At 39.5% G+C, this 24,798-nt stretch overlaps 1 protein-coding gene and 1 pseudogene across 4 annotated transcripts; one reads left to right on the top strand and one right to left on the bottom strand.

The window, feature by feature from the left end:
• The first annotated feature begins 1,064 nt into the window (after positions 1 to 1,064).
• LOC105861954 (Golgi apparatus membrane protein TVP23 homolog B) lies at positions 1,065 to 23,094 on the top strand. Of its 4 annotated transcripts, XM_075994041.1 has the most exons (7): positions 1,065 to 1,228; positions 6,122 to 6,204; positions 7,693 to 7,837; positions 12,856 to 12,945; positions 14,157 to 14,288; positions 19,501 to 19,629; positions 20,951 to 23,094. In XM_075994041.1, exons 1-7 carry the CDS (start codon positions 1,217 to 1,219, stop codon positions 20,975 to 20,977), a joined length of 618 nt encoding a protein of 205 aa, XP_075850156.1. In that variant the 5' UTR covers positions 1,065 to 1,216; the 3' UTR covers positions 20,978 to 23,094. The 4 variants fall into 4 exon arrangements, with proteins under 4 accessions (XP_075850156.1, XP_075850157.1, XP_075850159.1 ...); XM_075994042.1 differs by lacking the exon at positions 6,122 to 6,204 and having other exon boundaries at positions 1,071 to 1,228; XM_075994044.1 differs by lacking the exons at positions 1,065 to 1,228; positions 6,122 to 6,204 and adding an exon at positions 9,006 to 9,078 and having other exon boundaries at positions 7,707 to 7,837.
• On the bottom strand, positions 16,634 to 17,008 carry LOC142861904 (large ribosomal subunit protein P1 pseudogene; annotated as a pseudogene).
• Positions 23,095 to 24,798: the final 1,704 nt, after the last annotated feature.

Raw genomic sequence — 24,798 nt, 5'->3', positions numbered from 1 at the left:
CTGGATGTACAGCCCGGAATTCACGGCTTCAGCGTTTCTTCTCCGAGGGCACCAATGCAATGGCTTTGCCAAGCGCGCTCTCCTTTGAGATGTGGGGTTCCCCCCTTCATTATTCAGGTATTAGGTTTAAGAAAGCACTGGCACACAACTTTTAAGTTGCGATTTTTAATGGAGAGAATCCCCTCGATTAAGGGAATGTGAATAAACTTTATTCCATGATTCTCCCAACAGCAGTCTGACTAGGCTCCACAGACAGGATATTGTTATCATCACCGTTTCAAAGACTTAATACCCCTTAAATTTCCCATCCTTTGTCCTGGCAAGATCACATGATGAGCGGCTGGACCTAGAACAGTAGTAAGAATAACGTCTCCCATTTGCAAGACACTTACACCTTAAGGATACCACTGTCACCCCCACTTTATGATTGAGAAAAGAAGTACATAGAGATTGGTCATATAATTGGTAACAGAGGACCCACACCCTAAACTCCAGGGTGCCCGGTCTCTACTATTCCTTATTTTTTCCTGGCATCTAAGATTATTTTCCTTCCATAATAATTCCCTCCATCATCCGCTTGCCTGGTTCTTCTTAATAACGTTTTACCTGTTCCAAAGAGCACGTTTATTTTTTTAATTGGTTCTAAAATTTAAAGCACAAAATGTGATACTGTGCAAAAATACATGTCATTGTGTAACACTCAAAATTAAATTACGGCAAAATTAAGTCCCGACCCCTGCACTCATGGCGTGGACGCTGGCGGTAATGACTTTAGAGTTTGCACCCAGTAGATAGCAAACATTTCCCTGTAACAAACCACAAAGCTTTCCCGTTCGAGCCTACGGTGGTCCTGGGCTCCTTTCCCAGCTCCTTCCCGCTCCTATCGGGGCCACAGTTCGCTCCCGCGAGGTCTGCCCTTTTCGCCCCGCCCCCAGGCAGCCCCTCCCCTGACGCCCCGCCCCCAGGCAGCCCCGCCCCGACGCCCCGCCCCAGTCAGCCCCGCCCCTGACGCCCCGCCCCCAGGCAGCCCCGCCCCTGTCGCCCCGCCCCCAGAGTGCTCTTCCTGCGAGGCGCCTCAAAGCGGAAGGAGGGCGGGATGGGGGCTTGTATATGGGCCCCTCCTGGTCCGTAGTAACTGATTGCGTCAGTTCCGGTCCGGACCCGGCGGCCGACGCGCTGACGTGGCTCCCGGAAGTGGGGCTGGCGCAGGGTCGCCATGTTGCAGCAGGTGAGGGTCGCTGGGACCGGCGGCAGCTCTCGGGGCCGGCCCTGCAGGGTTCGTGGGGCGGGAGTCGAGCGTCTCCGCCCGGTACCCGAACTCGAGGAGGAGCGGGGTGCGTGGGCGGGAGTGGAGTGCCGTGTGCTGTTGTCCAGGGAGGGCAGCTGGGCGCTCCGAGGGCTCTGGTGGAGGCGTGACCCGGGCGGCGCGGAGCGGGGGCAGCTTGGGGCTGTGGAGAAGCCCATTGTCAGCTGACGTCGAGCGCTGGGTGGACCCTGTGCTGGGCTGCAGAAACGCTCCTGGGGTGAGGTTGCGGGTGGTCTTCTTGGCTCACCCCCTAGTGCGTAAGCAGGGGTGAGGGGGAGCGGCCTGCGGGCATCTCTTAGCTCCCTCCTACTCTGACCTCTAGGGATGCGCCGCGATCTTTTAGGAACAGGCGACACTTCCAGAGCCCTGCTTTCAAGTTACTGATAGCAAACTAACTTTGATGGCGATTATCACGTTTTTCCCCTTAGCGTTAGTTATAGGCCACAGGTTTACAGATAAAGATTAGTAAGATTAATAGTCTCCTCCTCTTAGGAAAAAATTACTGTTCATAGTCACTTAAATGACTATGTAAGTCATTTAACAGTAAAAATTACTGTTCATAGTCACTTACATTATCTTAAATATTTTTTCTTTTGGTTCACAAATAACTTACTGAGGGATTACTATGGTCCAGACATGGTTCTAGGCTCAGGGATAGGGCTGTGAACAGTACAGATAGGTTTCTTGCCTGGAATTGTGAGGTTGGGGGGAGTGGGTTCTAGGAGACAGGGGGGCAGTAAAGGAGGTGGGGTGACCTGATAAATTATATGACTAAAGATATTTTCAGATAATAACAGCAAAGACAGGGTGATGAATTAGTGAGTATCTGAGGATAGGACTTATGTTCAGAAAGACCACTTATGAGGAGATGACTTGAGTGGAGAAAATCCAATGATGGTTAAATTCAGCTCTCCGAACTTGCACCCAGGCCACATAAGGCTGGAGAAACACACAACCATGCTGACTGTTCCCATTTTATAAGTTTGTGATTATGAACCTCAAGTGAGCCCTCAGGGTGCTGCAGTCATTTCTACATTTCCATAGTCCGCTTACTCGCCTACCTCCCAAGGCAGCTGTTAGAACTTGTCTCTTCTCAAACATTTATTCCCTTATTCTCTCTTAGCTGATAACCTTGCTTCTTGTTTCACTGAGAGAAGGAAGGCATCAGGAGAGAATTTTCACACCATCTGCCTACCTGCATATTTACCCATAATTTCCCATGTATTCTTTTATTGAACTGTCTTTGCCCCCATTTTTAAGCTCTCCCTTCTACTTGTTCACTGGTTTCCACCCCCCTCTTGCCTACTGGAAGGCATTGTTCAGCAGTTCTCTTTCCTGCATGGTCAGTGTTTTTTTTTTCTTTCCTTTTTAAATCTTGTTCACATCAGCATATAAACATGCTTTAATTTCTCCTATCTTAAAAAACAAACATATGACCTCACATGACCTTTCAGCTGTCCCTCCAGTCTTTATTCCTTGAAAGACTTGTCTATATTTGTCTCTTAATTCTTCTATTCTCCCATATCCATTCTAGTTAGCCTTTTTCCTCCACCCCTGCCATACTGAACTGCCCTTATTGAGGTCACTGATGACCAGTTAAAATCATAGTGGTCACTTGGTTTTAATCTTACTTGTGAGCAAAATTTGTCACAGTTGGTCCAATCCTCCTCCTGGAAGCACTTCACTTGGCTTCCAAGACAACACCCCTCACCCTCTCCTGGCTCACCTCCCACACTGGTTGGGACTTCCTTTTCAGTCCCCACCACCTATTCCTTCTTTTCTTTCTGACCTCTAAAAATTGGAGTGCCTACAGCCTCTTTGGCATCTTTATCCTTTTAGCTGTTCAGAACAAAATCTCTGGTATCTTCCTTGACTCCTTTTTCTCTTACCTCCCATTCAACCCATCAGCAAATAATGTCAGCTATACCTTGAAATGTATTTGGAATCTGTCTACTTTTCACCACTGTATCCACTCTGGATCAGTCCCCTACTTCTTGCTTCCATTATTGAAGTGGTCTCGTAACTAATAATGTCTTATTTTGTGTCTTTGTCTTTCCCCCTTCCCCCAACCTCCAGATTCTTACTACAGTAACCAGAATTTTCTGGATGAGTCAGAATGTGTCAGTCCTATGCTCGAAACACTGTAATGGTTCTCTCAGATTTTTTTTTTTGAAGTTCACATACTAGCATCTTAAGTTATCCAAATTCAAACTTAAGATTTTGGCCTCAAATCTGTTGTGCCCATGATCTTCCTCACTTAGTAAATGCAACTCAGAAAGTACAGTGCTGTTTGTCCTTTTTTTTTTTTTTTTTTTTTGGCTGTACACTTAAACCAGTGCCTGGCATATGGTGGGCCCTGTGTTTAGTGAATGAATGGGAAAAGCCAGTCTTTCAAAGAGCAGGGTGAGAGGAGTGTTCTAAGACTGTGCAGAAGGACCTGATGGGGTATAAGTGTGGCATGTTTAAGGAACTAAAAAGAAGGCCAGTCTGGCTGGGGGTTAGTTACTATATAAGCTTCCTATTGCTGCTGTAGCAAATTACCATAAACTTAGTGCCTTAAAACAAATTTATTGTTTTACAGTTCTGGTGGTCAGAAGTCCAAAATGAGTCTCAAGGAGCTAAAAGTCAAGGTGTGGGAAGGATGTTCCTTTTGGACGTGCTAGGGGAGAATCCATTTCCTTGTCTAATTATATCTGCAGAATTATTTTTTGCCAAGTAAATTTACATATTCATAGCTTTCAGGGATTAGAACCTAGACATCTTTGCAGGGGTGAGAGAAGGCATTATTAAGCCTAGTGCATTTAATGAAGGGAGAATGGCCTGAGATAAGGTCTTAGAGATGGGCAGAGGCCAGATAGATTGTGATAGCTTGAGATAAAGAGTTGTTTTTTTATTTGAAATGCTGTGGGTTTTAAGTAGGGGAATGATTTGATGTGAAAAAGTCTCTACTGGATGGAGCTTCAACAATGTGGATTAAGAGCAGAAGGCCTTGACTTTTTATTCATAACATCATATGTTGGCTGCTGGCTGCATGTTATAAGTATCTTGGGAGCTTTAAAAAAATCCAGATGCCTGGATCGTACCTCAGAGCAATTACATTGAACCCCTGGGAGTGAGATCCAGATACCAGCCTTTTTTTTAAAAAACAAAACAAAACAAAACACAAAACCAAAGCAAGCATTCCAGTCTGTAGCCAAGGTTGAGAACCAGTGGTCTCATAGCTCTAAATCCATTTGTCTTTCCAGCCTTAGCTCTTACTCTGTTTCTTTCAGCCTTCACTTACTATGTGGGCTACTTTGCCATTTCCTGTATTCCCATATCTGTGCCTTTGAACATATACTTAGTCTAGGGACTACAGTGAGCAGGAGGCCTATGTGGACTGTCAAGGCCTAGCTGATAAACCGTCTTCCAGGAAGCTTCTTCAGTGTTCCCATTTGCACTTATATTTCTCTTGGTACCATGACAGTCTGCTGTGTACCTCAACAAATACTGTACCACTTGGCCCTTTGCTCTGCTAGACCCTAGGACGTATTACATGCAGTACAGACAATCCTTGTCCTCTAGTAGTTTAGTCTAGATGGAGATAGGAGGGGGCAGACTTGCAGTAAGAAGACCCTGAGATGATTGTTCAAATGGAGATTTGTCCAAGTGCCATGGGAACATGAGGGTTTCAGGGAAAGTTTCTCAGGTATTTCAGTATTTGACCTGAAACTTGAAGGATGATTTGGTAGTTGCCGGATAGTGAGCTAGATAGGAGATGGGGACCGGAAAAGCTTTCTGAGTAGACAAAATACATGAAGGCAGAAAGATGGGAGAGACCATGGTGTTCTCAGAGATCATGTAGTAACAGTATTGCTGCAGTTTCTAGTGGAAGGAGTGTCATGAAGGAGTTTAGTTTTATCCTGTGTATGTAGAGGTGCCATTGAAAGGTTTGAGCAGGGGAGTGACATGGGAAGATTGTTCTGGGTAAGGTGGAAGGGAGGCTGGAGCATGCATGAGACTGGAGATAAAGTCAGGGAGGTTGGTGAGTGGCACTAGGAGAGCCACAGGAACAGCTTCTTGTGGTTGAGGCTGAGGGGGGATTGCAGTGACTTGAGATGTGAACCGCTCTTTAGAAGCTCAAAGTGGTGAAGGGAAGGAATGCTATGGAAGGTAGAAGATTGAAGGGGAGATTCAGGATCAGGGTTTAGAAAAAATCTTTTTCTCCCAACAAGTGGCATTGTAAGAAATTTGTGTGCTGATTAGAAAGATCTAATAGAAACATTTGAAGATAGAAGAAAGTGTAAATATGTAAACAAAGGGAGAAATGATGCAACAAGCCTCTTAGGAGGCATCAAATGAAGAGATTCAGAGCACAAGTAATTGGTTGAGCCTTGGATAAGAAGAGAAGGAGTTGTGAGTAGGAGTCATGGAAACAGGGAGGCAGTCAGATGATTTTGTGAAGGAGCCAAAAACATCGAGTTTATCCCTGATAGGGTTAGATTTCTCTGTGACTTGGGAGAGAGCAACTGAAAATAGATGAATTACTAAGTTTACAGGACTGTCTTTTGCACCCGGTATTTTCTCACGGTGCTCAGCAGTGCAGGGGCAGGGGAGGAGCAACTGATTGTTGGATCACCACAGGAGGCTTTTGCCAGATGATTGGAGTGGTAGCAGAGGATCTGCACATGCCCTTTTCCTAGGTTGTGGATTGCTGTGACCATATCCTAATTTTATCTTTTTTTTTTTTTTTTGATGAATGTGTGGCTTTGTGTGTGGTGGCTGTATAAATACTGAATTTCATTTTGCTTCATGGATATTTAATTTGCCTACTAGGACAGTAATGATGACACTGAAGATGTTTCACTGTTTGATGCAGAAGAGGAGACAACTAACAGACCAAAAAAATCCAAAATCAGGTACCAGGATAGCTTACCGAGTTGTGCTGGTGTCCAGTGCTATTCTCTTCATAGGTGGCAGCCAATGGGAGTCAAGGCAAAATAGTTGCGATGTGCTTGTGAACATTTTTATTTTTGGGGGGGGGGGGACTGAGTCTCGCTGTGTGACCTGAGCTAGAGTGCTGTGGGATCAGCCTAGCTCACAGCAACCTCCAACTCCTGGGCTCAGGCGATCCTCCTGCCTCAGCCTCCCGAGTAGCTGCGACTATAGGCATGCGCCACCATGCCTGGCTAATTTTTTCTGTTTTTAGTAGAGATGAGGTCTCGCTCTTGCTCAGGCTGGTCTCGAACTCCTGAGCTCAAACGATCCTCCCACCTCAGCCTCCAAGAGTGCTAGGATTATAGGCGTGAGCCACTGTGTGTCCCATGTGCTTGTGAATATTGTATATTGGTAGTTTGATATTTAGTATGAGACAACAGTATCATTTCAGATGTTTTGGGGAATAATTGGCATATGGAATTTTACTAATACAGAGTTTTTAAATCAGCAAATCCAATTGTTTGAACACCTGTGTTTTAAATTCCTTGCTACTGTTTCCTAAGAATGCACCATTTCATTATACAGTTTCTGTAGATACATTACATTTTGATTTATTGTGCAAATTTCAGAATTACATCTTTTGTGTAAAAAACATGAAACTATCAAGCCAAACATATTTCTGTTCTAATTTAGTTCTCCAGTCTAAAGAAATTCACTTAATGAAATCAAATTCTACTTGAACGTTGAAAACATGCTAAGTGAAGGATGCCAGTCCCCAGAGACCACATAGTGTATGATTTCATTTATGTGAAATGTCCAGAATCGGCAGTTCTATAGAGACAGAAGATAAATTGTGGTTACCCAGGGCTGAGGGGGTTGGAGGTAAATAGGGAGTGATTGCCAGTGGGTACAGACTTTTCTTTTTGGGGTGATAAAACATTGTAAAATTGGTTGTGGTGATGATCGCACAACACTGTGAATACGCTAAAAACCATTAAATAGTATACTTTTAAATAGGCAAATTGTATGGTGTATGAATTATATCTCAATAAAGCTGTTAACCAAAAGCCAAAAAAACTCTCCCTAATAGTGAGTTTGTCTTAATGCCTGAAGTAACTTCAGAGGGCCTAGGAATTCTTTTGGTATGATTTGAAAACAGGATTCAAATCCTAAGACTATAGTTTCCTTATTTCTCCAAGCTAGGTAAAATTTCTCATTACATATCTTGTGAAAGTTTATTTTCAATGAGGGGTTAAAGTTATGTTTACATACTGTATTTTCTGTGACGACAGGGCCTAGTCAAATACTGGGGCTTAGGAAAAAAGAGAGAGAAGATTTGCTTCCTCTTCAAGTCATCTTATTTTGACAAAACTTCACGGTTATGCCATAGCTAAAACATTTTTCGTCTCCATCTGTTGGTACCTGTAGGAAATGTAACTGCATTTCTTGTATTATGTTTTGGTTTTCAGACACCCAGTGGCATCATTTTTCCATTTATTCTTTCGAGTCAGTGCAATTATCGTCTATCTTCTCTGTGAATTGCTCAGCAGCAGCTTTATTGCCTGTATGGTGACAATTATCTTGTTGTTGTCATGTGACTTTTGGGCAGTGAAGGTAGGTGTGATTGTTTTATTTTAAAATTATATTTAATATGAGATTGAATGACATGAACAGTAAAAAAATATGAAACCGAGCATTTTGTATTGGTATTAATTTATCTCTTTTGTTACTTCAGGCCTCATCTGTGTTAAATGCTGTGTATATCAGATATGTATGTGTAGTATAATAACCTACATGTCATCACATTATGTATTCTACATACATCAGAACACATGCAGTTTATTATACTACCGAGTTTTCTGTGCCACATGTCAGCCTACATCAGCTTTAAAATTAAGTAAGCAAACAAATGTGACTAGTAGCCGCAGACCCTACATATTGCTTGTAATCCAGACCACTAGTTTTGCTTCAGGATCACCTCCAGGTGTGCTGTGGATAATCCCTAGATAAGGTCCCCGTATAGTTTGTCCACAGATACTTAAATAGTACCCACCTTTTGCAAAGGCTTCTATGGGAGCTCTAGGGCAGTGTTTCTCAACCAAAGGCAATGCCTGAAGACATTTTATTTGGTGGTTACGACTGGGTGTTCGGGAATGTAATAATGGCATCTAGTGGGTAGTGGCCAGGTGTGCTGCTAAACATCTTTTTTTTTTTTTTTTTTTTTTTTTATAGTAGAGACGGGGTCTCGCTCTTGCTCAGGCTGGTTTTGAACTCCTGACCTTGAGCAATCCGCCCGCCTCGGCCTCCCAAGAGCTAGGATTACAGGCGTGAGCCACAGCGCCCGGCCATGCTAAACATCTTAACAGGTATAGGACATCCCTCCTGCACTCCAGCAAAGAATTATCTGGCCCCAAAATGTCGATTGTGCCGAGGTTGAGAAACCTGCTGCAGGGGATAGAAAGGAGTGTAAGAAATGGTTTCACTCTTAAAGGCAGTGATGGGTAGAGGAATGAATTACCTTGATAGATGAATATGTAATGAAGTAACTATAATAACATAGTAAATGTAGACTGTGTTTTAGGAGGTAGGTATTTGGGCATTCACTGTAAGATTAAACTTTCCTGTGTATTTGACAATTTCATAGTAAAATAATGGGGGGGGAGAATCAAAGGCTAATTTTGGAATTTTAGGGACATGTATACTGATTCAAAGACCAGTAAGATGTTATACGTCTATTCACACCCACCAACCCAGCCATTTTTAGGTCTTTTAATTCTTACAGATATCAGAAGTGGTTGGCTTGGTGATGGCCAGTTTCCATAGGCCACATAATGCTGAGAAGGAAGATTTCAAAGGTCTGTTTTCTTTAGGCTCTTTTGTCCACTCTTCTTTTGCTTGTATCTCTTTTAATTTCTTCTGTTGCTTTATGCTCTAAAATGTTTACTGTATCCTGGTTACAGTTTTGTTTTGGTGAATGTTTCTTTTTGTTGTTCATACAGTTTCTGTTTAAGAACATTGCCTTCAGTCAGGTCTTCCTGGTAGTTTCCAAACTTTTATAATTAAATCCTTCTGGGTTAAGGGGTTTAAAAAAACATGATCAAAGTAGTATATGTTTTGATTTTTTTTTTTGTTTTAAAAAAGGGCTTTAAAAAACCTTACCCTTTTATTCCTGGCAAAACTACTTATTGCGATACGAAGCAAAATGAAGAAGTTAAGAATGGATAAATTATTAAATGGACTTGGGAAAGGGCATGGGTTCTGAAACTAGTTGAAACAGAGATGTGTCATAACTATTGTAAATCTTAATGCAGTTGTCAAAAGAGATCTAAGTATTAAAAAAATAAAGCAATCTTCATCTAAACCCCTAGGTGATAATAATGAAGACGAAGAATAGGTGGAGCAGGGAGGGTAGTTTAAAAAATACGTTATGGTGTTTGTGTTTTTTACTTTACTCTGACAAATAGTAAAAAAAGTTAAATAATTTTTTTTTAAAATGTAATGGCAATTAGTAAAATTTAAAGGAAGTTGTGTATCTTTTGCAACACTGGAGAAGATAGGCGCACCTTTCATACAGCAAAGGAAGGAAAACAAAGGAAGCTTAAGTGTCACAAAGCCCATGTACAAGGTGATACAAGGAATTGAAAATTTGTTATAACAGTACATGAATTTGGTTAAACTCCCTTTTTAAAAAAAGAATTCTAAGATTGGGTCAAAAATCAACCAAAAATCTTACTAAAATAGTGCCATTAGAAAAAATGAAAGAGGGCAGAGATAACATCAGACGAATTCAAATAAAAAGAAACTTGGCATTATAATATTGTCAGACAAAAGAGGAATCAGAGTAAGAAAGCACTAAATGGACTAAAAAATGGATCATTATGAATTAGTGAATGAAGATCATTCACAGAATAAGATTATATCAAATTATAGTGAAAAATATTAGAAATACTAGAAGATGGAAGAAGTATACATTATGATAGTTTAATAAACCACTGTCTTTCACAGATCAAAGTGCCAGAAAATAAATATGGTGTAAAGGATCTGAATGAAATAAAAGATCAGTTTAGTAGCAGTATTTGGGGCTTTGTATATACAGAAATAATACCTTCTTGTTCAGTGTCTGTGGAATATTTACAAAAAGTTGATTAAATATCATTATGAAGAAAATCCAAATAAATTGCCCAAAGTGCCTACATTTTCCAGGCCAATGAAATAAAGCTAGAAATTAATAAAAAATGGTTGCCAAAATTGGAATTCTTTATAAAAAGACATCCTACTAAATATCTTTGTTTATAAAGGAAACCAAAACTATAAATACAAACAATTTACACCTTAATGACCGTGATCATCTACAATCAAATTTAAAGAATGTGTCTAAAACTGAATTCAGAGGGAAAATGATAGACTAAAGTCTTTTATTATTAGACAAAAAGACTGAAAATAATGGACTACTGTGGTCCAGAAGTTTGAAAAACAGAGAAGCCTGAGAGAAATTAAGAAAATAAACTAATAATGATGAAAACAGAAAGTAAAGAATGGAAAATGAGAACATGGAGGAGTTTGAAAATACTGAGTGTTCTTTGAAAATGCCAATAAAATAGACCTGTGGCTGTTCTCGGTCTCCTTTGCCAGCTCTTCTCTTTTACTTAGCCTTTAAATGTTGGCATTTCTGTGGTAGGAACTTTGGTCTCTAAGTCTCCTCCTTTTCTTCTGCAGTAAGAGAGGGCCACCTGTGATTCTGGTTTTGATTGCTGATCTGTAAGCTTTGTTGACTCCCAGATCTGTATCTCCATCCGGCTTTGTCCTCACAGTTCCAGACCTCTCCATCTGGTGTCTTGACATTTTTACATGATTGTCTTGAAGACATCTCAGTCCAACATGTATAAAATACTACTTGTCATCCTCCACCGCCAAAATGCTCCTCTTCTGTAACTGTTCCCTTTTACATGGCCTGGAGTTGCTATTTTTTTACTTGAGCAAACCAGAAATGTATGAGTTACCTTCTTCCTACCCCATATGCAGTTAATCACTGGTCCCATAGCCACTTAGTCGCATAGTCACCTAGTCACTTTCCCTAGGGTTTCTGTGCCTACTGCTCTATCTGGAATGCTCTTGCTCCCACATCACCTTATTTCAGGGATACCTAATCTGTTTTTGTTTCATGGACCCCATTCACAGTCTCCTGAAACTATGAATGTTTTTAAATTCATAAGATTACAAAGGAAGTCACTTAATGTTGAGATAAAATTTTAAAATATTAAAAGGCAAAATTCTGATTTAATTATGTGTACAGTAGTTTCTTCTTGTTTGCAGTTTGCCTTTTCTATGGTTTCAGTTATCCATGGTACAGTACAATAAGGTATTTTGAGAGAGACACAACATTTATATAACCTTTATTACAGTATACTGTTGTAATTGTTCTATTTTGTTATTAATCTCTTACTATGCCTAATTTATAAGTTAAATTTTATTATAAATATGTACCAAAAAACATGGTATACATAGGGCTCAGTACTATCCATGGTTTCAGGCATCCACTTGGGGTCTTAGAACATATCCTCAGCAGATAAGGAGGGACTTTGGTACTACTTTATGAATATATTAGTAAGATCTAGCGACAGGTCTAATAACTACTTTTAAGACAGTGATGAGCATAAATAATATTTTGAGATAAATGCAACAAGTGCAGTACAAAGTGAAAAATACCTATGGTTTTTATTGTGACAAAGTCATGGGTACTGTTAATTCTATCTATGTACATGGTTTGTTGTCAACATTCATTATTTAAAAATACGTTAAGTTGTAATGAAAATAAAGATAAATTTTTCCCCCTGAATCCCAATCCCTAAACCTATTAGTGGACATCACTAATTAAACATCCCCTGTATTGGTGACTCCTTACCCTTTTCATTTCATTCTGAAGGTTGATTCCTCAGGGAGTCATTCTCTGATACCCAGACTAGATTAAATTTCCCATTACACTCTTCAAGCATCTCACACATTTTCCTCATAACACTTATCACAATTGGTAATGGTGCATCTGCGCAAAGGTTGTCTGCCTCTCTTCCCTACAACACTTACAGCTCTCTGAAGATGGGGCTGGTATCTGTTAGTCACCCTTTTATTACCAGCACATAGTAGGTGCTCAGTAAATATTTGTTGAGTAAATAAACATTAGGAAAGCTATCAAAGTAATGTGTTACATTAGTAAGCTGGAAAAGAGCTGAGTACATTTGAGGGACTTAATGAAGGTCAGTGCCTATAACCACTTTTAGGGATATATAGTTGTAAAATATATGTAGCTATAGTCAGGATATAAAATAGTTCACAGCTGCCAAAGAGCACAAGGGGCTTAGGAAGAAATTAGGAAATTGGAGAAAGGGCAAGTGTTCATGAGGGAAAAGGGGGGAGGGTAATGTTTATGGATGGACTGTCACCTCCACCCTTGTCCTGCCATTGCCATTTTACTCCGTCTTGTAGCCAAGCCTGATAGATAGTGGTCTTTGTCAACTGGATATTATGGAGGTAAAGCTGAAGAGTTTTGATTGTGAAATGTTACACTAAGATATGAGCTTATGGTAGATCTTTAATTAATGTTTTATAATATGTGTGTTTATATTAATCTTTACCAGAATGTCACAGGTAGACTAATGGTTGGCCTACGTTGGTGGAATCATATTGATGAAGATGGAAAGAGCCATTGGGTGTTTGAGTCCAGGAAGGTAAGCTGCCTTTTTTTTTTTTTTTTTTTAATAAACTAGTGTCATTTGATAAATTATGTGTAAATTACGTTTGAATATTTAAGGAAGAAGTATTTGAGATTAAAATCACTATACCAAATCATTTGGCATGTTAGTACTAAACCAGATGGCCTTTTAAAACTTAATAGATTTTTCTGTCTAGTTCAGGCTAGAAACAAGGCATGTACGGTACAGAATCCTCTGAGAGAGGACATCAGGTCAGAGTTTATACAGTATACTAAGCTGTCTGTCAGAAATTGCTGATAAAAGATCTCTTTCTGATGGCCCCCAGCTTTGTTGCCTTGCCAGGTGTCTGCATGGATCCCTCTATGTCCAATAGATAATGAATTCCAATATCTTGTTCTCTCTCTGCTCCCATGGTCATCTTCCACTTCTGGGCAGGAAAAAGGAGGAGAAGGATTGCAGCTGCATAGGAAATCTGAATTGATCAGAGCAGACTATTCTTTAAGCCTATGCCTTCAGGAGCCCTGCAGGGGACCCTTGTCTGTTTCGGGTTAGCCTGCTACTCAATAGTGAATATTCAGTTTGCCTGTGGAAATGAGTTTGGGAGGCAGAGGACAAAATTTTGGGGGTTAATACCAATTAAATTGCTTGCCTTCTGCTTGGAAGGACCTTGATAAGTAATACTTCTCACAAAGCAGCACTGTGCTCAGTGAGCTTGTATTACTCTGTATCATACAATCTACTTTGGAAACAACTCACCACATTTGTAAATTCCTGGATATTGCTAAGACATTTTGGCCATGTCCAGAATCCTTTGATTCCATTTCTTTCTATGGACTCTGACTTGACCGTTTAGTCTCCAGGATGACTATAAACTTGATTTCCTTGATCCTCACGCAAAAGGTATTATTCAAAGTTTCCTTATGAATAAATAGTACAAGTGCGAGAAGAATTGAGGAGAAGCCTATCAGAGACCACTGTTTACTGTCTTTAAGTCACGATAAACTGTCCATTCTGCCCTAAAAATGCAAAATTCTTGAGTTAAAGTATACTAAAATCATTTTCTAAATTTACAACAGAAGTAGAGTCATTAACTGACTTGTAACGTAGGACTTGGGTTGTCTGTATTAATATTTGAATTTGAGAGTAATGTGTTTTTTATTAAAAGTGTTAAACTTTGTACTGATAAATCTGACAACAGTGATGATTGAATTTATGTTCTTTTGTAGGCATCCCCTCAAGAAAATAAAACTGTTTCAGAGGCTGAATCAAGAATCTTTTGGTTAGGACTTATTGCCTGTCCAGTGCTGTGGGTGATATTTGCTTTTAGTGCCCTCTTCTCCTTCAGAGTAAAGTGGCTGGTGAGTTTCAGTGTAGAACTTTTGAATGATCCACTGGGATGTCTGATGGTAATCATAAGAAACCATCTGTGCGCTTCATACTAGGGACCTATGTTGGATAGGCAGTTTCATCGTGTGTTTCCCAGGCTCTGTTTCCCAACTCCATTTTTTTCTAACTACCAGAGAGCAGATCCTGTAAAAGATCCCATTTCACCAACGTGTCTATAATAGATTGATCTTTTCTGAAAATAGTGGTTGGTAATCTGTTTTGTTTACCTAGTGTTGCTTAACATCACCCCAAAATTCAGTGGCTTAGAACTGATTATAACTGTAATGTTATTATTTCACCATTTCTGTGGGTCAGGATCTTGGGAAGGGCTCTGCTGGGAGATTTTGGCTTGGGGTCTTCAGTAGTTGTAGTCAGACAGTGGCTAGAGTCATTGGAGGCTGTGAGACATCACCTCTTCATGAGTTCCCATGGCCTCTCCACATGTCTCTCCATGTGGCTTAGTTTGGGCTTCCTCACGTGGTGGCCGTCTGGCAATGGGAATGGTTGCATGGAGGCCCAGGACTCTGTTCTAGCTTAAAAACTGAATCGTTTTTTACAACTTAGCCTAAGAGGTCACACATCAGTTTTGCCACCTGTCCACATTCAAGGTAATGGGAATTTAATTAGGCTCTACCTCTTGATGGGGGAGTAAGAAGGTTCTGGAAGAGTGTGTGGAATAGGAGATACTGTGGCTGCCATCTTTAGAAATACACTTGACGCAAATAGTGAGTCTTGATTCCACTTAACATTTATTGATACAAGATACATTTTGACCTTAATTATGTTTTTCCCCCAAGTTTTAGTATTTTATTGTTCCTATTTTGCCATGTAAGTTCTCTTTTTCTTTGTGGATGCTTATACATTCATACTTTCCTTCTTGGGATTTGGAAGCTTTATTGTCTGTTTTCAGTTCTAGTAGTTAATCTTTATTATTTTACATGTTTATATCATAACTCTCTTTTGTGAGTTAGGAAATTTATTCAATATTTATGGATTTCCTGCTATGAAAGATGGGAAAGTTAACATTCATATTCTTTCTCCCATTTCTCCCTGGTTCTACCCCTGGATTTTTATGTGTTATTGCCTTATTTTAGTTGTTCTGGTGGTTTTCTTTATAACATTAAGTAATTATACTTAAACCTTTTAATTGACTTAATAGATTCTGTTTAGAAAGGGAAGAAAATAAACATTTTTATATTTCTTCCTATCTTCTGTGTTCCAGTGTTATTTTTGTGTTAAGTTTTATAACAAATTATCTTTTGAAATGATATTCCTTACTTGCTGTTCAGTCTTTGATCTATTTTTTAAATACACTGACCTACCACCAGTTCTTTTATTCCAACTTCTCCTTTACCTCTTAGTTGGCTACATTTCATTGTTGGGTGATATTTTCCAAAAGAACGTGTAGGTGTTAGTTTCCTTTGACTCTTTTGTGTTTAAGAATATGAGCCTGTTGACTATTCTTGAATGATTACTTGGCTGGGTTAATATTTAATATTCTTGGGGCACAGTTTCTGTCTTTTTGGAAGAAGTTACTCTATCATGCTCTTATATTGAATATTTTAAAGAAATCTGATGCCAGGCTTACTTAACCTTCATGTAAGTAAGTGGATCATTTTTCTCCCTAAAGAATTTTTTTTAATTCTTGAAATTTTAAAATAGCATAACCAAGATGTGTCTGTCTTTATCTTTCCATAGTGAATTTTCTGGAACTCATGTGCTCTTCTGACATGCAGACTCAAAGTTTTGCTTGGAATCAAGATAATTGTTTTCTGTTAAATAATTAAATTTATTTAATAATAATTTATTATTTAAATTTATTTAATAATAATTAAATTTATTTATGTTGTATTTTTTAACCTAATTCTGAGGTTCCAGTTATGTCTATGTTGTATCATTTTTGTCTGTTCTCATCTACTGTTTTCTCCTTGTTTTAATCATTCATCTTTTTATTTTCTATTTCAGCAGATATTTTTAAGAATTCACCATATGTCAGAACTGATCTGGTCATTGGAGATATAGGAGGGCGGATACAGTTAGGGGATAGATAGACAAGATAATTTCTCATAGAACTTATCTTGTAGTGGAGGGCAGACAGACAATAATGACACCAGGTAATAGGCTACTGTAGATTAGGCATCAGCAAAGGCTTGGCTCCTTTGCTCAGTTTTTATCTCCTGTTGTCTTGTCTTACCCTCAGGGTTTTTTTCCGGTGGGGCAGGGGAGGAAGTCTTGCCCTGTTGCCTGGGCTTGAGTGCCTGGGTAATCACAGTTTATAGGTGCATGCCACTATGCCCTGCCAATTAAAAAAAAAAAATTTTTTTAAGAGTTCCACTTTTTATTGAACATGTTACAAAAGAGATTTAGTCAAAAAGACCAAAGCCCATGTCATCATCAGACTCCTCAGATTCTTCTTTCTTTGCTTCCACTTTTCCTCAGCTGAGGCAGCGACAGTGGAGGGGGCAGGACCTCCTGCTGGCGCAGCACCAGCTGCTGGAGCAGGTCCGCCAGCCCCTACGTTGCAGCTGAGGCTTCTGATGTTGACATTGGCCAGGCCTTTGCAAACAAGCCAGGCCAGAAAGGTTCAACATTTACACCAGCTGCTTTTATAAGGGCATTGATCTTATCCTCTGTGATGGTCACTGCAGATGAGGGCCGAGTAGATGCAGGTGAGCTCCGAGACGGAGGCCATGGCGCGGGCGAGTACAGGGCTGGCGCCGCCGGGCTTGGTGCTAGCGCGGTGCTAGTTGCCCGATGAAGTGAGGGCCTCACCCCAACGCGGCCTTAGCTTCCTCAGAAAAACCGAGCACCTTGGCAGCAGCTAAGGAAAGCTAAAAAATTTTTTATTTTCTTTTTTTGTTGTTAATAGTTTTGCATAGATGCATTTCCCTTTTTCCTTATCCATTTTGCTCATGCTTATAGTGGCAGCTCTGTGCAGACCGTCTCTTTTCTTCTGGCTTAGTGTGGGTGAATCCTTCTTGGCTGCCTTCTCACCTCTGACGCATGTGGCCGCTGCTGTCAGCTGGAGTGTGAGTGCTGTTTGCTGGCGTGAGCAGGAGGACTTGGCTGGGTTCTGGCTGCCTTGGGTTTTGCCTTCTTTTACCTAGTGGAGTTTTTGTCCCCGTATTGTACTCTCTTCTGATTCCTCTCTCCTGCTTTAGATGAGACCCTGGAGCGTTAGCATCCATTTAGGAGAGTCAGCACAGTGATTCTCCACCAGTGTTTCCACTTGCCTAAAACAACAGGGAGCGCTCACGTGAAGGCTGTTTGGTCCTGTGTTAAGGCCACAGGGCGTGAAAGGAGCTGCTTTCAGGCTATGAGCCTCTTACTCCCTGGCAAGATGGTCAGTTCTCATGACCAGTGATCTCTCTGTGCTGTTTCTGCTGCCTTTCCATCTGGGAGGGGCCACCATGGCCAGGTGCAGGGATTTTCTTGCCATTTTGAGTCATTGTTGGTTTGGAGGAGTTTCTGCTTTTGTGACTGTTTTTGTATTTTTTTTTCTTTCTTAGAGCTGTCTGTGTCTTCTGGCCTTCTGCTTCTAAGTTGTTTGGGGTGGTAATTTTAGTGAAATTTCTCTTAGTGTTTTTTTGGAGAGTTTGGAGCTGTGTAGAGCCTGTACCAAGCTGGCTTTTTCTCTGACCACTAACTCTTTTTTGTGTTTATTGGTACTAGTTTATTTGCCCTTTTTAATTTTTATTTTTTAAAAAAACCTGTTTGCTGTCTTTATCTTAAGGGGAGGGATGTCTTCATGTCTGACTTTAATATACCATCTTAAACCAGAAGTCTGCTTGTTTTAACTTATAAATACATTTTAAAATTTGTTGCCATTGAGCAAAATTAATGCCTCAGCAAGACCTGTGCTTAGTGTGTGAATTCAGGTGCGCCCTGGCATGTTGGTACATACATACCCAAGAGCTCCCCAATTTGAGAAACATAGGGATTTAGAGATTTATTTAAATAAAAATACAGTTTTATGTTTATTTAGCTAACTAGCAATTTTGTATAATACTAATGTGTTTATTTCCATGAAACAAGTTTAGAACAGAAAGTACTGGCTCTATTTCTATTGGTAGGAATTTGAACCTGTTCCTTAATTAAACATTTAAGTTCTCCGACTCGCTTAAAATCACCTATACAGCTTGTTAAGTAAGGGTTAATGAAAATAAGTCTGGTTTGGAAAAAAGACATTTTGTTCAGCTGTTTTGCTTATCACTGATGTGAAAGAATAGAGGGGTTTATGAGCTGTTTGTTCTAGAATAAGGGTTGGCAAACTATGGCCTGCAGGCCAAATACAGCCCAATACCTGTTTCTGAACATTTTTATTGGAACACAGCCTTGCCCATTTATTTATATAGTGTCTGTAGCCACCTTTGGGCTAGAACGACAGACATTAGTAGTTGTGACAGAGACCATGTGGCCCACAAAGCCTAATTAATTATGTGGCCCTTTATAGAAAACTTTGCTCATCCTGTTCTAGAATATTTTACCTTTGGACTTTCTCGCAGTGTCCTAATTAATTTTTCTTACATAATATTTAAAGAATAGGCTTGAGTTTCTTATTCTCAGTTCTCAGTGATCTTAGTGGGGTCACCTATAGGATTGCTGATGTGGCCACAGGAAGAAACAGCTTTGGAAAAGACTGCTGCAGGTGGAGCTCTCTCTTCACAAAAGGCAAACGTTTGTTGATTGTTGCCTTAGGGCACTGAGCCCCCTTTCCCAGAAGCCAGTTGTCACACATACATTAGCATTATGCAGAGATTCACCTCTGTCTGCTCTAGGTTTATTCAACTGTTCTACCTCTTGACCATTCTTTTGTAATCTTAAAGGAACAATTAACATTTGACCCTTTCCTGAGTCTCATTTTCCTTGTTACTTTACCCATAGAGCCTTGGGAAACATTAGAGCGAAGGCTCCCCCTACACTGCATCGTAGTGGGAGCGTGGTGCCTGGCACATATGGCATTCGTGTTCAGTGAATATTTTTGGGGTGAATTACTCAGTGCCTTGTGCAGAGCTTATCAGATAAATCTGTTCTGCCAAGTTACAGAGTCCTATTGGCACAACCCCTGCTTTGCAGAGCTTCCTTTTTCCTTCCCCTTCTGTGATAGTCTGTCTTGTCTCATTTATGGCACAGAGAAAGGTCAGTTTTAGGTCAGTAACCATTGATTATTTCCCCCTGTCCCAGGCAGTGGTTATCATGGGTGTGGTGCTCCAAGGTGCCAATCTATATGGTTACATCAGGTGTAAAGTGGGCAGCAGGAAGAACTTCACCAGCATGGCCACCTCATATCTGGGAAAGCAGTTTTTAAGACAAGTAAGTGTTTTCTGGATGTAATCAGTGACCAGTGCAATGATTTCTAAATTTTGTAGAGTTTAATTTTTGTTAAATTCTTCTTAAAAAGTTTTTTAAAGACCCATAGTTATTTACATATGAGATAATAATAAAGATGTTTTAATTGCTTTTTGGAGGCCTTTAGGACATTCTAGAAATGTATTGTCAATGTCTTAAAATTATTTTAAAACCAGGAGGGATAAACTATTATTGATAATAACATTTTTTAAAAAAATTACTTTTTTAGGTACTTTCTATTAATTGTGGTGGCTTTAAATAAATATTCTTGAAGAATGTAAATTATATGGTTTTAGGGCTGAAACATAATAAAACTATATCATTCAAGATTGTTTTAAAGTACTCATATTTCTTTCCCCCAAAACATAAATGTTTTTACTATAATTCCCCAATATCAGGGTTTTCAGTGGGATAAGTAGTAGTCATAGATAAATAGTTATTGGTTAGATCTCTTGGGAAAATTGACTAGGTCTTTATATGAGGAATACCTTGCATTTCTTTAGTGCAGTAGGTTGGGCAAGTAGTGTTAATATACTAGTGTTAATATACTTATATAGGACAGGGTTCTCACTTGAACATGCATCAGAATCACATAGAAGGCACAAGGTTGCTGGGCTCCACCCCCAGGCTTCTTATTCAGTAGATCTTGGGGTGGGGTCTCATAATGTGCATTTCTGACAAGTGTCTGTGGTGCTGGTCCAGGATTACACGTTAGATGACTAAATTCCTGAGAGATATTAACTGACTTACTCAAGAATATACAGTTAATAAGTGGTACAAAGCTAGGGCTTGGTTGGACCCAGCTCTGTGTACTCAGAATTTATTGTTCTTTCCATTCTACTGTAGTTTCTTTTATAAAAGATAAGAAGTAGAGAAAACACATAAACCTTTTCTGTGGTCCATCTTAGGGTAGTTTTCATGCAGGTGCTTATTATGTTTTTCCCCCTCAGGATTTTCAGTGTTTCTGAAGGTAGGGAGAGACAGTATAGGTGAAATCGAACCTTGAGCCTGGTGTAACATGATTAAGGGGTTAGTGTCTTACATGGCACCTGGAGATTCTCTGCTCAAATGGGATGAGCTGGACATCTGGGTGGGTGATGGTATCCATGGGTTTATTTCTTCAGCTTGTCTACTTTTTAACATGAATGGGCCGTTGAATGTAAGGTAATGTATTAACAGTAGCTGGCTCTGCTTAGAAATAGGGAATGTTTTCCTAGGCCTGGTACTTTGAAGGCCAAGGTGTGTGAAATAACTGAATATTAAGGAGATTTTTTCTCTTTTGCAGAACACTGGAGATGATCAGACTTCCTGAATAAAGAAAGAAAGCTTACAAATTTTGTTACATTGGGGAACAACCGAAGAGATTCTTGACTGAACCTTTTAGAGCTCAGTCCGTGTTGTAATAAGGAGTTTTGGGTTTGTTTTTCCACTTAACAATTTTATTTAAAAAAAGGAAAAGTAATTTTCACATTAAGTTTTATTTTCTTTCTAGTAGTTGGGGCTAGAAAGTGTGTTGTCGCTAGAAACATGTTTAAAATTTGTCTTATGGTATACATATGTGCATAGTTATGTAGTATCAATATATCCCAAATTAATGAAAGTGTGTTCATTTATATATAACAGAGACCTTTGCATTTTGATCCATAAGAGGATGTTCTTAGTTTATCTCCAAGCTCTATGTGTTTACATATTATTTGTGTAGATTATGGTGAGCACTTTGGCTTATTTTGTTAAAATATGTACTTCATGGTAAAATTTCTTAGATATACACAAGCAAGTAAAATCCAAATTTGGGCTAGTGGTGTTACCTAGTTTCTAAAGTTTTATTTTTATTTGTAATAAGTCATTTACTTATGGCCCAGTTAACATAAATGGAATCTTCACAGTTTATGTTTAAAGGATACCCAGAGGTTGCTGCTGTTTTATTTATTTTACGACAAGAATAACCAGATTCTACTCTTGAACTTCCTGGAAGCTCTTTAGTAGTCCTTGGGCTAATAAGATCTCTCTTTTATCACTAAAAGAGCATTATTCTTATGTCACAACAAGAATAATCATTTAAGCACTTGGCAAAATAAATGCCTAAAAGACTTTTTATTTTATGAATCTTTTTTTTCTTGCTAATGGGGATAGTGTAAATCATACTTTTGTATTAATGGTATTTCTTAAAGCAGTATATTTAGCTGTAAACTAAACCAATTTACAAACTATTGTAGGCATCTGTAAATTCTGTTGTATGTACTGTAAACTTTGGTGGAATCTTTTAATCAGTAGATTATGCTGTGAATGTATTTGTACATTGTTAAAATATTTTTTAAGATGTTTAATTGAATAAGTATCTTTATTGTAGTGATAGCTTTGAAGGTGCAAAACTTTATATTTGCATAAAACTCTACTGTTTACAAGGTATTTGACAAATGTAATCTCATTTAACCTTCATGCCAAATATGTGGCACCTCAGATGATGAAACTGAACTTTCAGATTATTGAGTGACTTTCCCAGGGAAACACATATTACAGGAATATTTATAGGATATAAAACGGGATATATTACTATTTTTTGAGGAAATATTTGTCTCTAAATGACTTTTCCTTAAGAATCATCAATTTATTAAGTGCTTGTTTGCCATTTTCCTTATATTCAGCTATTCCATCTGGTGAGATAAGTTGGTATGGCACTAAAGGCATGTTTTTATTTAATTTGAAAGATCTAACTTAAATCTTTAGGATTGAGATTCTGTCAGGTGATACATTGATATAGTTCTTGAGGTAACTGTTATTTGAACCTACAATCCTAAACCAAGTAAGAATTAAATTTGGAACATGCATGTGTTCCATGTATCCCCTAATATCCATCTTTTCCCTCTACAGGTTTCTCAATTAGCTGGGGCATGGCAATCTGGAATAAAGATAACTTTTCTGGATTTTATTGCTACAGCTTGATAATGGCCATGTGACTAAATTCTAGCCAATGATACATTTCCAGGAAGTATCCTTAAAAGGAGGGGTAATACCCATCTCTTCTTTTTTTCTTCCTGCTGGCAGAAATGTAGACAGAGTAGCTGAGCTGGAGCTGCCACCTTGGACCGTGGGGTAGAGCAGAGAAATGAGGTAGAGATTGTCTGAATCCCAGCTGATGGGCATGGCAGCTCTGAACTGCCTATCTAAATTTTTGAGAAAGAAAGGTCTTCAAGTGTTATTGTTCTGGCTTCTCTGTCGCTCATAGCCTAACTGAATTCTTGTCAACACGATGCACTTTGAGCATTACCTGTACTTGTTTCCATTAGTACTACCGTATTTGAGATATAATAATTTAGTAAATACATATTTGACCTTTTTGCTACGTAATAATTAAGTGAACATTACAAGTGCTGACGAGTTTTACTGTTCCAGATGCTGTTGCTGCATAAAAATTCACCCCAAAAGTTAGCAGTGTACAACTGTCATTTTATTCTCAGAAATCCTGTGGGACAGGCATTTGGAGGGAGCACAGTGGGGATAGCTTTTCTTTGCTCAACAGACTCTGGGGCTTAGCTGGGAAGATTTGAAGGCTGGGTTTGACCTGACAGCTGGAGCAGGAGATATCTAAGGTGTCTTCAGCCCCGGGCCTAGAGGTTAATGTTGGCCCTCGGCTGGGACTCCAGCTAGGCTGTGGGTTGTAACATCTATGTTGGTGACCTCTCTGTGTGGTTTCTGTGGGGGCGCTTATCTGGGCTTCTTCAAAACCTGACACTGGGTTCTTACAGCCTCCAAGAGAGCAAAACCACACTCTCTTCCTGGCTTTGAAGAATAAATTCTAAGATTGTATATAAAACAGTGAGATAGTATTATTTCATTTTTGTAAAAAAACAAAAAAGGAAACACTCCTTAAAACCTTTATATTGTCATTCTTATTAAGAAAGAAAGAAACATAGAATTTCCTCAAGAAGTCCTCATTTAATGCCAGAAAAAATGTAATCTTAAATATAATTTTTCCCTACTGTGATTAATCATGGTAAGAAAATCAAGTAGTATGGAAGGGCTCTTATCCCACTCTCAATTCTCTTGCTCAGAACTGCTTCTGTTTTTATATTTTGGCATAGTTATCTCCATACCACTAAATAATACGTTTGTAGTGCTTACAGTGTTTCTGGACTTATCAACTTTATGTATTAATTGCTGGCTTCCTGCTACAAAAAGTAAAGATTTAACTCAAACCCCTCCCCCATATAGAGCTTCAGCAGAGTTTTTTGTTCAAGTGTTTGTAATACTAAATGTTGTACATAAATCTCTATTTTTTTTTTAGCCCCATCAGTTATCTTTTGCACCTGTTGGTTTCCCCTGTTAGGAATTAGTTCACTTGCAAACAACAGAAAATCCCACAAATAATAGCGGCTAAAACAAAAAACAGTTTGTGTTTTTTCCCTCAAAGGAAGTCTGGAAGTCCCACAAAGGCAGCTGCTGCTGTCAGTGCAGCTACTTAACAGTTCCATCAGGGACCCTGATGCTCTACCATCCTTAGCTGGTTTCTGTCCCCATGCTTGTCTCATGGTCACAAGATGACTGTCACAGTGAAGATGACACATCTATTTTAAGGAAGGAAAAAAAGACGAAAGCTTCAGTTTTATGTTCCCTCATATCAGAAAAGTAAAAGCTTTCTCAGAAATCACAGGAAACTTGCTTCTGCTTCCATCTCAGTGGCTAAAATGGTGTCACCCAGGTGTAAGGCAGTTTGGGAAAACCAGTATTTAGGTAGACATGTGTGTCTACCCGCTGCCTTGAATAAAAGTGAGATTTTGTTAGTAAGGAAAAGGGGGAAGGGACATTGGGTAGGCACCTAGCAGTGTCTACCGCACACTTCTCAGTGGGGTTCTGTGCAGAGGACGTCAGATGCTGCATGTGGTGGCTAATGCCCCCAGTGTTTCCACTGTAAACAGCGTTCTGTCTGCACAGCATCTATTTTTAGCCCACTTTTGATGCAAAGCCATTAAAGCACTACTTGGTAAGATAGTTCTGTGAGGGTGTAGGCTGCTGTACTCTTAAGGATGTATCCTGTTTAATGTGATTCAGGGTTTGGATTTAGACTGTCCAGAGCAGTGGCTCGTGGGGATGGAGCCACCCCCACGGTGGGTGTTTTTGTAATTTGGGGAGTGC

This window comes from Microcebus murinus, chromosome 18 (assembly GCF_040939455.1).
Source record: "Microcebus murinus isolate Inina chromosome 18, M.murinus_Inina_mat1.0, whole genome shotgun sequence".
NCBI classification, from domain to species: domain Eukaryota; kingdom Metazoa; phylum Chordata; class Mammalia; order Primates; family Cheirogaleidae; genus Microcebus; species Microcebus murinus.
This window is presented reverse-complemented; position numbering and strand designations above follow the sequence as displayed.